General features: G+C 35.2%; 1 protein-coding gene across 1 annotated transcript in view; it reads right to left on the bottom strand.

The window, feature by feature from the left end:
• Positions 1-2,120: 2,120 nt before the first annotated feature.
• The window catches only part of Lmbrd2 (LMBR1 domain containing 2), a 46,103-nt gene continuing 32,620 nt past the window's right edge, over positions 2,121-15,603 (bottom strand). Inside the window, exons 14-18 of the mRNA XM_051182530.1 lie at positions 11,894-11,997; positions 10,229-10,275; positions 8,400-8,505; positions 3,462-3,588; positions 2,121-2,563 (exon numbers count right to left, since the gene is read on the bottom strand). Coding sequence (XP_051038487.1) covers positions 2,503-2,563; positions 3,462-3,588; positions 8,400-8,505; positions 10,229-10,275; positions 11,894-11,997 — 445 coding nt within the window. The 3' untranslated portion in view covers positions 2,121-2,502. The remainder of the gene's footprint in view (positions 2,564-3,461; positions 3,589-8,399; positions 8,506-10,228; positions 10,276-11,893; positions 11,998-15,603) is intronic.

The following is a 15,603-nucleotide window of genomic DNA, read 5'->3' as shown; positions in this document are numbered from 1 at the left end:
ATTCACTGTGGAAATAAGTGAAAAGGTATAACAAGACCTAGTATTATTTGTGAAGCATATATATGTAAATACCCAAATTCCTTTACACATTCCCATCCATTTCTTTAGTGCATCATCAAAGTTAGTTGTAAAATTGGACATTTCTTTTTTTATCCTTCTATTCCAGCAACAGCATCTGAGTATTAAGAAAGAAATTTTAACAAAAAAAATATTTAGGAAAAATACTTCAAAGTAACCCAAAGAACTATTTCAGGGGCTGTAGACAAATTAGTTCATTTTGCTTTGGGAACTTTAAAGCTTCTCAAAGACCCTTACTGTGAAAATCATCCCTTTCAAATGACTACTTAGAAAGTACAAACAAACAAAGCAGCACAGCAGAGGCCCAGCACACAGTCATCAACCTAACCCCTCACAACAGTTTCGTGAGGTAGATCAGTAGTTAAGTAGCAAATACGTCCTTCATTCTGAAAATGAAGAAAGTGAGGCACTGAAAGGTTCCATGATCTGCCCAAGGTATTCCAGGAACCAATCACGAAATTATGAATAGCATTACATTATCACTGCTCTGGTCAACTACTTTCTGACCACATTTCACACTAAAAGCTTATATGTGTTATGTGTCCTTGAATTAAGCAGACTATGCAACCTTCAGTTCAGAGTAAATTTTTCTATTGATAATTATTTAAAGGGGAAATCTATGTTGCATGGATGTGGATCATTTGGGTATATGCCTAAGAGGGGGATTGCCGGGTACTGTGGTAAACTAATCCCATTTTCCTGAGGAACCACCATACTGATCTCTAAAATGGCTGTACAAGTTTGCACTCCCACCAGCAGTGGAGGAGTGTTTCCCTTTCTCTACATTCTCTCCAACATGAGTTATCATTGGTGTTTCTAATTTTTGGCAGGAGTAAGATGGCATCTCAAAGTTGTTTTGATTTGCATTTCCCTGATAGCTAAGGATGTGGAGCATTTTCTTAAGTGTCTTTCAGCCTTTTTGATTTCCTCTATTGAGAATTCTTTCTTCAGTTCTATACCCCATTTTTTAATAAAGTTATTTGGTGTTTTGTTGACTAGTTTCTTGAATTCTTTGTATATTTTGGAGATCAGCCCTTTGTTGGATATAGGATTGGTGAAAATCTATTTGAAAAGTCATAAAAATGCAATCATTAAAAAAGAAAATGAGGATGATGCACCCTTCCTTTTAGTACCAATATAAAACTATGCCTCAACACTTGAGCCCTAGTAATAATTGTAAGGAAAATTGGTGTGAGACTGTCTTGGACAAGTTCAAGTCTGATCATTCATATAGAATGATTCTGTAAGAGACACAAATATTTCATGACCATAAAACAATCCCTGCAAATATGTTGTGCTCAGCAATGTTGACTTTGTAATAAAACACTGGCTCTTAAAAATGTAATACTCAAGTTTGGCTTAAATGTGAAGGTTGAAACTACCAATTTAAAATAAAAGCATGTTTAACAAAAAAAATTATCACTATACATTTCCATTCTAATATATTTTTCTGCTTTTTCTAAGTTATAATTTTAGTGCTAGCAATAATCGTAAATGGCTCATTTTTCTTTTTATCTCTGAATAGCCAGAATAGCCAGACATTTTCTTTTCAAGGAATATTAACAGGCATCTTTTAAGCATTAGAGAACTTGGAAAACTCTTTGGATATATACACATATATACAAATATGTGATATATATATACATACATATATGTATATATATATTACTTGCCATTAATATTTATGATTCTTTTCTTGGATGGAATGATCAGTGTCATGTCAATATGCTAAATGCTAAAGGTGAATGTTTTGCTCTGAAATAAAAATCTTTTACACAGTAATAATATCAAAACCATAAAAAGATCCAGTTACTACAAAGAATGAAAAGAATAACACATCATCCAATTAGAATACACATGCTAGACACTAACACTGTCAACTGAAGAATAATCTTAATTACACATGCAAAATCCCATTAATTTGTATGCAGATCGGAAGAAGAGTTGTTTACATTCAATTATGTCTGATAAGGAAGCTTTTTTAAGACATGAGTTTTGTGAATATGGTACTTAATTATCTGAGGTCTCAATTCGCTGTCACTTCTTTGGGAAATGTAGAGTGAACAAATTTAAATTATAGCTATGAAATTGTAATATTTAGTATGACTTATGATTTCCTTGAACTTTAAAATAACTCTCTTGAAAAAAAAATTAACTTGAAACCAACCATGTTCTATGCTTATCATGAATTGAATCCTTCTAAGGCAGACACTTTAGATGGTTTATAATAAATCCTACCAGAAAAGATGATACTCTAGTCAACAAACAATAACCTAATATTAAGATGTGATCCATTTGCCATGCCATTTTTTGTTATCCTTACTATTCACAGAGAGAACAGAGAATTGTAGGGCACAAAGATGTTCATAAAGGCTGAGCTGATGTGATGACCTTGGTTACTTGAGCCATGAATTTCTTCAGTCTTTAGATATCTTCAAATATTATGCTGGAAGACATGGAGAGATAGCGTCCACCAGGTTGATATCTAAAAAAGAAACATAGAAAAATGATATAAATATCAAAAATAAGGGAAAAGAAAAATGAGAAAACATTAACAGAAGTAATTACAAAATTTGTAAAGACTATAAAATTTATTCAGTAGTCAAAAGTAGAACCTATCTCCCAAAATTATAATCCAAAAGGACTTAATTGTAAATCAACCAGCAACTGTTTTGAAGGCATCAATCACAGAGTGAAGGACATAAACAAAATGGGGGATGTAAGATACATTTAGGAGACTGCACAAATTTAGGGAGTCCTCAGACTCACTTTGTTCCCCCTATCTTAGCTGCTCAAATACTGACATTACAGGCAGCTGTCACCATACTTGGCAGAATATCACAATTCCTCAAAAATAAAATAATTACAGGTTATAAAAAGGTATAATGTTGGTAGATGCTTGTCTAGCATATACATTCTTTGGGCTTAACCCCAGTACTAGGTAAACTGAGTGTGGTGGTGCATGACTACAACAGGAGGTGGAAGCATGGGGATCAGATCCAAATCATCTTCAACTACACAGCAAGCTAGAAGGCAATCTGGGCTGTATAAGACTTGGTCTCAAAAAGCAAAGCAAAACAAAAAAAAAAAGGTATCAAATGTTACTTCAAGTTTCTGAATAGGGAAAAGGATTTTTTTTTTTTATGCTGAGCATGCACATACCAGACAAACATATTCCCACCAAGCTTTATCCATAGCCCAATATTTTTCTCATACTTAATTATCTTTTGTTTTCAAGTTCCGCACATCATTAAAATTTCAGAGGCACCAGAAGTTACGTTCCCGATTCAGGTTCCAGAGAGTCATCAGTGAATGTCTCTGCATTAAAATCCAAAGGTTCTGCATCCTGGAGAAGTTCTATCAGTGACCCAGCCAGAACTTACCTTCCTGATTCAGGTTCCAGAGAGTCATCAGTGAATGTCTCTGCATTAAAATCCAAAGGTTCTGCATCCTGGAGAAGTTCTATCCGGTCTCTTTCAGTCCTGTTATTAGCCCTGGTGTACTTGGATGCTGCTCAAAAGAAGAAAAACAATGGGTGCTACTTCTCCATGATCTCTTAATTTATAGATCACAGACTGCATTTATGTGTTGGTTATGGAAACAAGAAACTTAAATTGTTTTGTTCTTAGAAAAATCATACTCAAATTATGACAGTGTAATACAAAATAATAAAGACAAAAACAATAAAGACAATTTCTTGAGTCATCTAGTTAGTCTAAGCTCAAAGTAGGTAGTATGAAGACTTAGAAAATAAAAATTAGAATTTATATTGAATTTTGGTATCACCACAATGAAGTTGTTTATCATTAAACCAAACTTCATTTGGTTTCATAGTAAACCTTTATTTATTTATTTTGGCTAGAAATTTGAGATATAATCACTTCAACTCTTGAAGAAAAGACAATATTTTTGTACATAGCAAGAATAGGCACAACACTGGCCAACAAAAATAAAATATATGTCTACATTTACTTTGAATTTCCACCATATTAAAAAATAAAAAGATACTGCTGAAAATAACTTATCTACTCTTAACCTAATAGATTCAAAATATTGCCAACCCAGAGGAATCTACAATGCAAGTGTTATTGGTCCCACGTAGGTATTGGTTGCCATGTAGGTCATTACAGAGTCAGTAACTCTACCTTTTCCATATGAATTTCTTACAATTTACTTTATTCAAGTCTTCATTTAAGAGGCACAAGTATCTTTAAAAGAAAAAAGAAAAATGGGACTAGAACGATGGCTCTGCTGTCATGGGCATTTGCTGCTCTTTAAAAGGACCAGAGTTCAGTTCCTAGCACCCATGCCACATGACTCCAGGGGAATCTGATGCCCTCTGCACTGTATTCAGGTACATACACACATACAACCCGCATATAACCACATATACATACACAGACATTAAAAGATTCAACTTTATGAAAGAGTTTTTGGAAAACTTAAGGCAAGATGTTTGCATCATATATTTGTCTTCTTGGTCTCTTTCCTAAAGTGGTGATACAATTATGAAAATATCAACCACATTTTAAGAGACTGAAGCCTTTGCTGGACCTCATAACCAGTGTTAATAACGTACCCTGAGATCACTTAAACTGCTATCCTATGTGTACTCAAGTTCATTCACTTAAGACAGCAATGGAACAATCTTACTTGCTTTGGATTTCTCATGTAATCAATTTTTACAATCTAGGGTATTACATAGCTGTAATCTTAGGTCATGTACTCTTCCATGCCCCTGACCAGGAACAATGTATGCATATCATTTGTTAAAAGCAATAAATACAAAGATTGAAAGCAATCTTCTAAAATGAGTTATCTACCCATGGATATTGGTTGATAAATACTGATGTTTGAGGTACTGCTTGTAATCTGGGTCTGTTGGGGAAATTTGGAGCCAGTGACTGAATTCTTTGACAAACTGTTAAAGATTTCTGTAAAATAGCCAGATGGTTGTGGTGTACACCTTTAATCCCAACATTAGGAAGGCAGAGGCAGGTGGATCTTTGAGAGTTTAAAGCCAGCTTGGTATATAGAGCTAGTTCCAGGACAGCCAAGAATATACAGAGAAACCCTGTCTTGGAAAAAAAAAAAAAACCAAACTTATTCCTTCCCTATGTGATTCTTTCTAATGCTGTTCAATAAAGAAAGAATGAAACCCTATGTTACACACACACACACACACACAGAGAGAGAGAGAGAGAGAGAGAGAGAGAGAGAGAGAGAGAGAGAGAGAGAGAGAGAGAGAGAGAGAGCGCCTTGGACAGACTACAGTCATACAGGGACAAATTCTCAAGGCAGCCTTCAGGAGGGCATAGATTCAGACTCATATCATAAACACAGAGGATGGAAGACAGTAAGCATGAAGTAGAGAATTCACATCTGGAATCATTCTTGGTTAAATGAGTCCATGGAGAAGTGCTTTCCTCTTTTTCCTTAATGTGACATCAATTGGTGACTCAGAATTAATCATGAATGTGTTTGGTCCATTTACCCTAAGTCTATTCATTGTTTCATGTATTTATTCCTGCAGCAAATAGTGGTTTTCTAACTTACTATCTAATGCTTTGTGTTTGTTCTTTTCTTAACCATTTTCTCATACTTTCAGATCTTTAGATTCTGAAGACTTTAATTAAATGGTAAACATCTAAATTCCTTTACAGATTCTTATGTTTCTGAGTTCTACCTAAAACTATTGCCCTTTACTATTCATTCTACCCTAAATATCCTTCAAAAAGTCCTCTGTCTTTATTTCAAGTATGACTGCCTTCTTTTAGGCCCTCATCACTCCTTGACTTTACTACAAAAACAGACTTTAAATGGATTCTGAGCTTCATTTCTCTGAAAATCCTATTTTATACCGTCATTAAACTCATCTTTCTAAACAAAAACAACATATGATGCTTCTTATCAGTGAACATGGAGAAACTGAGCTGGTTCTCAATTAGATGCTTTATCCCTACTGACTAAAGGCATGAGATCCTAAGTGCTGGGATCAAAGGTATGTGCCACCACTGCCTGGTTTCTATGGTTAACTATTGACTGGCTCCACCCTCTGATCTCCAGGGAAGCCTGATTTGTTAGAGCACAAACAAAAATATCACCACAGAGTTTCTTCCTATAGTAATTAATAAAGAGATCCACAACTGGACCATGTGCAGAGAGTGAAAGATTCTGAGGTGTTTATCCCTAAGAAGGATGTTGTCGCATCACTCTCTCCTCAAAGTTCAGGGACCTATGCAAAAGAGGGGGCAGTAAGATTGTAAGACCCAGAGTTGTTGAATGTCTCCAAGGAAACAACATCTTCCAGACACAAAAGGGCTGATGCACACATTAACTCACACAGACCATGATAGGATGCGCACATGTTCAAAGTGGACAAAATCCCAGCATGGAGAAGGAAAAGGAGGCACAAAGTCCCACGCATAACCAAGATGCTATTTGTAACTGACAGCTGCTGTGAGAGAGAAAATCAGTTTTCCTCAAATGGAGAAACAATGGGTCTATCTACCGGACTCCAAGGCAGGTATTGTGCTCACCAATAGTTAGTCAACACAAAACATACTTTATGGTGTTTGGTTGATTATATGTTTCTTAAGTGTGTTTTTTCATGTTTTTGTTTTAAGAGAAAGAAAAAAAAACATGAAGTTGGGTGGGCAGAGGGGCATGATGTGGGAGGAGATGGGAAAGTAGTAAGAATATGATCAAAATATATTGTATGAATATTTAAAATAATAAAAACTAAAGTTAAAAAAGATCATGTCTCTTCTCAAGTTAAAAATCTTACCAACAATATAAAATCCATACTTTTGAGCATAACATATCTGTTTCTAAACTGTCTTTGGTTCCTCTTAAGAGTCTCTTCATACTTAAAACTTTAGTCATGAGAAAAACACAGCTTCCCAAACATTCTCTTCTATCACTATTTCTTACTGTTTTTATAATTAAAACCCCCTTCATCTGGGTAACTATCCTTCATTTCTAAATACTCAGATCAATTTTTTATTACAGAAATATTTAGTATAAATATCCATTCCTAAAACACAACACTTTTTCTACTCCCCAACGTAATTTCCTTCAGCATCAGGTGTATACTTTTTGGTAACAACTCTCATGAGACATGTGCAGCATCACTGGAGTCTGCCATTAAAATATTTCTAACATTTCCAATTAGTTCCTTTCTATAATTTCCAGCTGCCTGATGAAATTCTCTTCATCTTTTTATGCACATTTTCCAAACTCCCCACTATATCTTTTAACATGCTAAGTGGTTATTTTCATCAATGAGCTGTCTGGTAATTGTAATACTTGAGTCACATTTTAGGCCTAGTATGCTTACCTTTTCATATTTTAAAGATGGGTCATATCTTACTGTCTTATATTCCTTAGAACCTTTTGTTACAGTAGACATTTCATTGAAAAGAATATAGAAATTAAGTTCAAGGGGCACATCTCTTTTTATTAGGTCATCCGTGTTGTGGGACTGAATTAATCTAATGTGTACCTACTGTGAATTTAGACTCTGCCTTAGTTCTCTTAAGTCTCTACAAATTTTGGTTTTTCTTTGAGTGTAGATGGTCCTCAAGTGCAAATGGATGTTCTTGGTACTTGTCCATTCTCAGACCACTAAAAGGATACCCATGCTTACAGTCCTCCTCTAAAGAACATTATTGCTGTATAAATGAGCAGCTGGGTGGAAGAGGATGCTCAGATTTCCTGCTTCAGCCTCAATCTCAAACAGAACTTTATTCACAGAAACCTTAGCAGTGCGGTTCCTTCAGCAATATCTCATCTTCTCCAAAGACAAAACTTTGCCTCCTACACAGTGTAAATTTCAGTGCAAATACAGGGTTCCTGGCATGTTCCCAAGGGCAAAGGACTTGTTTCTTCTTTGTGTCAGGGTCACATAGAGGTTTCTTAGGGTTTATAGCTAACTTCAGTCCTTTCCTAAATTATGAACATCCAGGGAGCAAGAAATTTATTTTTTTTTTCACTGTATACACTGTAAAGCACTTGAATAGGAGTCAGCCAATACTTATAATAAATCAATGGGTAGAAAAACAAATATAAATCAAGATAAAAGCAGAAATAAGTACCTCTCTAGAACATGCCTTGGAAATAATTTGGTTATTTAGATTCATATACTTACAACAACTTATTTGACGTCCTATTTCCCTTTCCTTGTACACACTAAGAGCTATGATAAAGGGAAGTCACTGTAGACATATTTGTGAGTCCAGAGATGGGTAAGGCTTTGGTTTATATGTAGCACAAGCATTAAGAAAGTAATTCCTAAGCAAACTAGAAAATAAGCTACTTACACCAATTGGTAGTAGTATCTGAGAAATTTGGCTCTTTGGGGTCAGGATGAACATTTCTGTTTCTAGTGGAATCTTCTCTGTTATGTCCATAACGTTCTTTCCACTCCTAGAGCAGAAGCCCAATCAAATATGTAACAAAAAGTTACACTGTCAACAGTCTATATGCAGAGTAATATAACCATTTTTCATGAGAAATTCATAAAATCAATATAATTTTAATAGCATCTTTGTAATCAATTTTTATAACTTCATTTTTAAAAAACACATTTTGCTGGTTATGATTATGTTAACATATTAGTCTATCTAAAACTTCAAAAAAATTATAATAGCAATCTTACCTTGACCATATAAAAGATATGATGTTAAAAAAAACTTCTTTTACTTGAACAAGGTACAAATATTAGAGATCTGATAAGTCACTTTTTGTAACCAACTAAGGTTGTACACAAGTATAGTAAAACTGACTCATATAGATTTAGTAGATATCATGAAAGACAGTATGGTCTCATTAACTGAGAGTCTATACATTATATTTACTTATTTAATTGGAATGGTCATTTGAGAGCCACCTATCCAGTGTTTTGTACAAACAGGGATATATTCATGCCAGGTACTTTTGGCACTTTGAATACATTATTTTTTATGTTTATATAGTCAGTCTATTACAATTTTGGTAAACTGTGGCACTTAGAAATCCTAATACAGTGGTTCTCAAGTCCTAATGCTATAACCCTTTAATATAATCCCTCATGTTGCAGTGACCCCCAATCTTAAAATTAGTTCCATTGCTACTTTATAATTATAATTTTGCTACTGTTATGAATTGTAATGTAAATATCTGATATGTGATCCCTGTGAAATGGCTATTTGACCCAGGTGTCATGACCCAGAGGTTGAGAACCACTGTCCTAAGAGAAGGTGAAATATATCTCTAGTAACATCTAATGTTTTGTTCTAATTATGAAATAAAGAACAAATCTACTTATGAAACAATGAACAAATCTATCAATCTCACTATGCCCCAGTGGGTCTCAAACTTGCTATGTAGACTAGGCTGGCCTAGCACTCAGAGATCTGCCTGTCTCTGCCTCTGTACTGAGATTTAAGGTTTGTGCACCATGCCCAATATACAAATCTTCTTCTACGTGGCATATACTAGAACATGCAAAGACAACTATGACATTTCCTCTTAGTTACTTTCCAGACTAAATAAATCTGTGTTAAAATATTGAAATTGTGAATAGATTTTCTTTCTTTTTTTCATCCTCTTAAAGAAGATTGTCTCAGCAAATGGAGGACTCAAGAGAAATTAAAGAGGAAAATATAAATGCCATATTAAAAAAGAATATTAACTTTAAAGTGACCCAAACTATTTTGTTAACAATGCTGCATGAATTTATTCATTGAATAAAAATTGATTGTATACATAATTTAGTCAACAAACTGATGGATGTTGGACTCAAGTAACTACTAATGACTTCTTAAAAGAACAAATGTGACAGGATAATGTGTATATGTCAAAGTATAAAGTTTCCCTTCTTTAAAAATAACCCAGGATAGAGAGGTGGCTCAGTAGTTAGGAGTACTTGTTCTTCCAAATGAATGGAGTTCAATTCTTAGCAATCTGATATTCCAGTTCTAAGTGACCAATGCCCTCTTGTGCACTCTGGATACCAGGTATGCACATGGTACAAAGGCATGCATTCAGGCAAAACATCATATACATTTACCTATTGTTTCTCATCTTTAACCATTTACTCCAAGTAAGATTCTTATGGTGTTTCCTAGATGTTTCAGTTAAAAGCAATTTAACAAAATATTGTACTTACTCTTCTTCTATTTTCACCTTCCTCTTGCCTTTGCCTTTTTCTTTTCTCTAAAGATAAGAAAAATGGCCTCAAATTTAGTATAATATGGTTTAATTAGATACAGAATAACCAAAGCAAGGAGAGCAGACTATAATATCTCCATCTTACTATACAATTAAACAATAGGTTACTATTAGAAAGGGCCTGCAAGTTCCCTTATGACAGGTGATGTTTCCCTGTTTTGCTGGAGATGGCTCTGTAGACTATCTACTTTTAGGGAAGAACCTCCTGTCTCATGGTGCTCTGAAATTTGGTTTTCTGTAGCTTCTATTCTCATTTGGACTTTTCTTCTAGGTTAAATTAATATTTTCAGTATAACCCTGTTCTCATATGAGCTCTTCAGGTTATATCTGCAGTGCTTGGGGCTCTCTTCCTCTTCAGATAGCCTAGAGTCGTGATTCTGTCAGTCACTCTCTCAATATCTCTCAAGTTACCATCCTAATATTAGGAAGGGGAGGTGCTATGACAAATGCAGAATTATCACATCATACAGACACTACTTACCTAGGAGAGCATGTGAAAGCTAGATTCTGGAGACTAAGATACAATGTCCCCAAATCAAGGTTTTCCCACCCATCCTACTATAACACATTCTACTTTGTGAATGGGTTTTGGGAAAGCTCTATATAGTTTAATAGTACTCACATTCTATTACTAATAATAATTATATTCCAAGAAGGAAAAAAAGAAGCTTGAATAATTTCCCACATAGTAGCAAATTAGTAACTCTAAACACTTGGCAAATATGTTTCAGGAAAAGACAAAAAAGGTCTACTATGGTTTTGATTTTGGATATTTCCTAAAGTCTTGGTCACTGGGTTATGTTTCTGTTGGCAGGTGATGGAGCCTTCAAAGTAAGTGCCTAGTGGAAGAAAGTTAAGTCACTGGGGAAACCTGAAGAGTTTACTGAGATCACGGCAACTTCCTGTGTCTCTCATTTTTTTCTATATGATAAACTGGCTTGGCTTGCTCTCTTACATATTACACTAGTTTAAAGGCAAGTGATCATAGATTGAAATCAATAAAACTGAGAATTAAAATAAACTGTCTTTCCTTCCTGCAAACTATCTCAGGTATTTATTCACAAACTCCAAGATCATAAATGGTTATTACCTAGTTGCAGATAAACTAATAATTTATTCTGTAGAATTCCTTCCCCATAAATCTTACATTACATTTTGTAAAGCAAACCATAAGTATACACATATACATATATATGGTTAAACCTTAAACCACTGTATTTCTTTTTGTAATTAAAAAAGGTTTATGCATTTATTTTTTATTCTTCTCTTATATATTACATCCTAACTGCAGTTTCTCCTCCTTCCTCTCAATCTAGTCCCTCCTCCAACCTTCTCACTCTCACAGATCCACTCCTCCTCCTTTCTCTTCAGAAAAGGGCGGACCTCTCAGGGATATCAACCAACAAACATGGTATATTTAGTGATAATAAGACTAGGCACATCCCCTCATATTAAGGCAGGACAGGTAACCCAGTAGGAGGAAAAAGGTCCACTATATTTCTTAAAGTGGATAAAAAGTATAAGCAAATTTTGCAAACATTAATTTTGTATTTGAGTCTTAGCACTTAAAACTGTCCCTTTATCTTAAAATAACAAATCTTACCTCGTCTGATTAGTTCTTTTCCTTCATCAACTAGATCTGATGTCATATCATTATCTCCCATGAACTGCTGGAAACCAAGCAGATTCAAACAACGGGTTCCCAAACTAATGGAAGCAGATTTCAAAACAGTAAGTATTATTTCACTTTGTAAATATTTTGATAAATTGTTTTTTACTATTGTCACCCCCAGAGAAACCATGACCATTAGTTATCATGGAAATTTGCACAGCAATGCAGTTAGTCATTCTTTCTTTCTTTTAAAAAATGTTTATGTCTAGCATTGCATAAAGTTTCATGCCTATAAGTGCAATATTTGATGGACTGAGGCAGAAGAATTGTCATGAATTTAAGGCCAGCTGAGGCTATAGTGAAACTTTGTTTCAAAACAAAACAAATTTAATGTTACATATTTCACTCAGTAGAGTAAGACTTCTTATATTTACATAAACTATCTTTAGAAAATAATTATACCAGAATGTTAAGCAATGGCTATAATAAAAATCAACCTGTTCTTTTAAAAATATTTAAAGAACAGTTATAATACCAAAAACTACCTATAAAAAAAATCAGAATTTCTACATAAAGTGATTTCTTGTTTAGAAAATCTTAGTTTCTGAGACATGGTGCTACTCTGAAGTTCAGGCTATCCTAGAATTCACTATATGGAATAGGCTGGCTTCAAACTCATGGTGACCCTCTCCCTCAGCCTCTCAAGGGCTGTGATTACAGCACTTAGACACCGTGCTTGGCTTAGGAATATCTCAGTTATGCAAATTTTAATGTTATGCTTTGTTTTCCCTCAAGAATTAAACATTTTCTATTATATACAAAAACGATCATTATATCTTATCTGGAGGCTAGTTACTTGAAATGTTATTTGGCATTTTAATCTGATTATCATATAGGACAAATGTACTTTAAAAACATGGCACACAAGGGAGGAAGCAAGAGATGGATAGGCAGGATTAATACATACTGCTAAGATCCTACTATGGACGAGACAGTTCCTACTGTGGCTCTAGAACCACAGCCAGAGAAAAGACATACAAAATAGAGCAAAAAGCTAAAAAGGGCCAGTGAAAGAAACGCAGTTTGGCCTTGAAATCATAGCCAGCTCTGCCCCTGACCAATAAACTAACCAATCCCTGAGCAGAAAAAAACTTCCCCCTGGGAAAACTCCACCCCTAAAAAGCCCTATATAAGCCCTTCTGGTTGTTCTGTTGTGGGCTATGTTTTCCCACTCTGGCAGAGGCAGCCACTCTCCTGGACTCCTCCTTCCCAAATAAATCTCTTTCTCAAGAGGGTCTAGGGTGAAGATCTTCGTTCGCCATAACAGAATAGAAGAATCTTGCTGAGACATCCCTTAGAGGACTGGGCAGAAAAACCTTGCAGAGACTATCCCTCAGGGATAAGCAGAAAAATTAACAACTTCTCCCTGGAGTGGGAAGAGATTGCTACATTTCTGCAGGGGATTCCCCTTTAGCAAGGTGAAGAGGAAAAGACAATATCTTGAGCCAGAGAGAAGTGGGGCTCTGCTGGGAAGCTCCCTAAGGGAGAAAATGGAGCAAAGCTCACCTCTTCACTGTCTCTGGGACAGAAGCAGGATTGCTATACCCTGCAGGGAGACCATCCCCCACTGCACCCCAACTTTAGGTTATCCCAACTCCCAACAAGTCAGGGTACCTTTCCCTACAGAGCTCAGCTGTGTTATTGCGGCTCTAGGTATAGCCTGGCTTCCCAGTAAGTCAGGATACCTTTGCAGCTCCAGAGCTGTAACACTCAGTCGCTTACAACATAACCCTAAGGAATAAATATTTATCCTTTATATGCATGGAAACACAACTGAGGGACTGGAGAATGGTATGTGTGTGAAGAAAGGAAAACAACTGTTAAAGTGAAACTCTCTGATTTATGTATGCTCAGAAATGTGTAAATATCTGACTAACTCAGAATGTGTGTGGCTTTGAGGAAAGCTTCTCCTTTCTTTGAGAGAAACTCATAATGGCATGTTAAGATCACTATGCAGCTCAGGCTCCGTACACGTATGCGCGTGCATATGCTTGGACTATTGCTGCAGATCAAACCTAGAGTGCTAGGCATTCTAGGTAATACATCATTGAGCTACATCTCCAGCCCCATAATGACTATTTTTTAACAATCTCCCTTCTGATTTCTTATATTAAGATTTTACATTTGACAAAGCACTATCCTATTTATTTATTTATTTATTTATTTATTTATTGAGCCATAGAGACATTTGATCTCAAAATGCTAATATTCCCAATACAACTAACAGGAAAAGATGTACTTCAATTCATGATGTCCCATTAACACGTTTATAAAAATTTTAAATGCGTAACCATATAATCAAAACAGCATTAAACAAATAAAGTCTGCTATTGTTTTTCTACCTTAAAAGCAAAACTCAAAACAATAGTTTTAATGTCAGCTCACATTAATATTTTTATTTTATTTTACTTTGTTTTTCTCTTGAAACAGGGTCTTACTATATATAGTCCAAGCTGACTTTGAACTTGGAATCCTCCTGTCTTACACTACAAAACCCTAGGATTGTAGACATGTGGCATGATGCTCAGCTAAGCCTTGCTTTAAATTATAATCTTTTAGGTATTTTATCAAAAAGTAAAAAAATTTAAACAAGAATTTAAACAACATGATTGCCTATTACCCTAATATTAGTATGTTGGTATGTTATTTATAATATTTATGCACTAATAATATAAGATTTAAATAAAAGTTAATAAAATTTCCTTTCATTAGAAAAGCAAACTGATTTATATTAATAAATGTTTTTATAAATTGGAACATATCTTGCGACATTGAAGCAGTAAGCAGGGGCATGAGTATAAGGGTGTGGAATGTGTATGAGAAAGTAAGAGACAGGGTGCTAAGGCAAACATATGTCTCTAACTTCTTTTATTGAGAATTTGATACATGTATGGAATGAATGATTATACATAATCCCCACTTTCTACCTCCCCACATAACCTGGCATCTTTTTCTAAAACAATAATCCACTAAATCCAATGAGTGCTTCCCATATATGCATGGATGTAGGGCCAGCCACTGGAGCATAGGAAACCTACCTCAGCCTCAAATAAGAATGTCTTCCTTCCAGAGCATCTATCAACTGTCAATCATTCCTCAGGCAGGGTGGAGCCTACAGATCAATCTCTATCTCTGCAGGAACTATTGCTGGCTTGATTTTGTACTGGTCTTGTATGGGTAACTATGGCTGGTATGAGTTCATTACTGTAATAGCTTTAACCCTCTTGAATCTACCTCTGCCAAGAGTCTATAATCTTTTCTGAGTCTGCAAGAAAAGTAGCCTGTGTACCTTCGAGGCATAGAGAAGTTTTTCTCTTTCTTTTCCAACTTTATACATACTCACTAATTATAAGTGCTCCCTTTGTGTTGGCTATCATCTGCAGGATTTAGAAACCCAGCAACAATTATGGGAAAAGCCCAAAGACTAAATTGTGTTAGTGTAAAGAAGCTAGATGTGAAAGGGTATTAAAAACCATGCTGGTTGTCAGTTTCAGAGACCAGTACTTTGCCATCCTGTAATTAATCTTATCACTTGGTAGCCTACATAACTGCAACAGAATGACTCAAATACTCAAAAGGGCCCTTCAAACTACCCTTGTTCTCATAACCTCTGAAAACACAAACAACTAAAACCAAGCCAG

Source organism: Phodopus roborovskii, unplaced genomic scaffold, assembly GCF_943737965.1.
Source record: "Phodopus roborovskii unplaced genomic scaffold, PHOROB, whole genome shotgun sequence".
Lineage (NCBI taxonomy): Eukaryota > Metazoa > Chordata > Mammalia > Rodentia > Cricetidae > Phodopus > Phodopus roborovskii.
The sequence above is the reverse complement of the archived record's forward strand: the minus strand, read 5'-3'. Positions and strand labels throughout refer to the sequence as shown.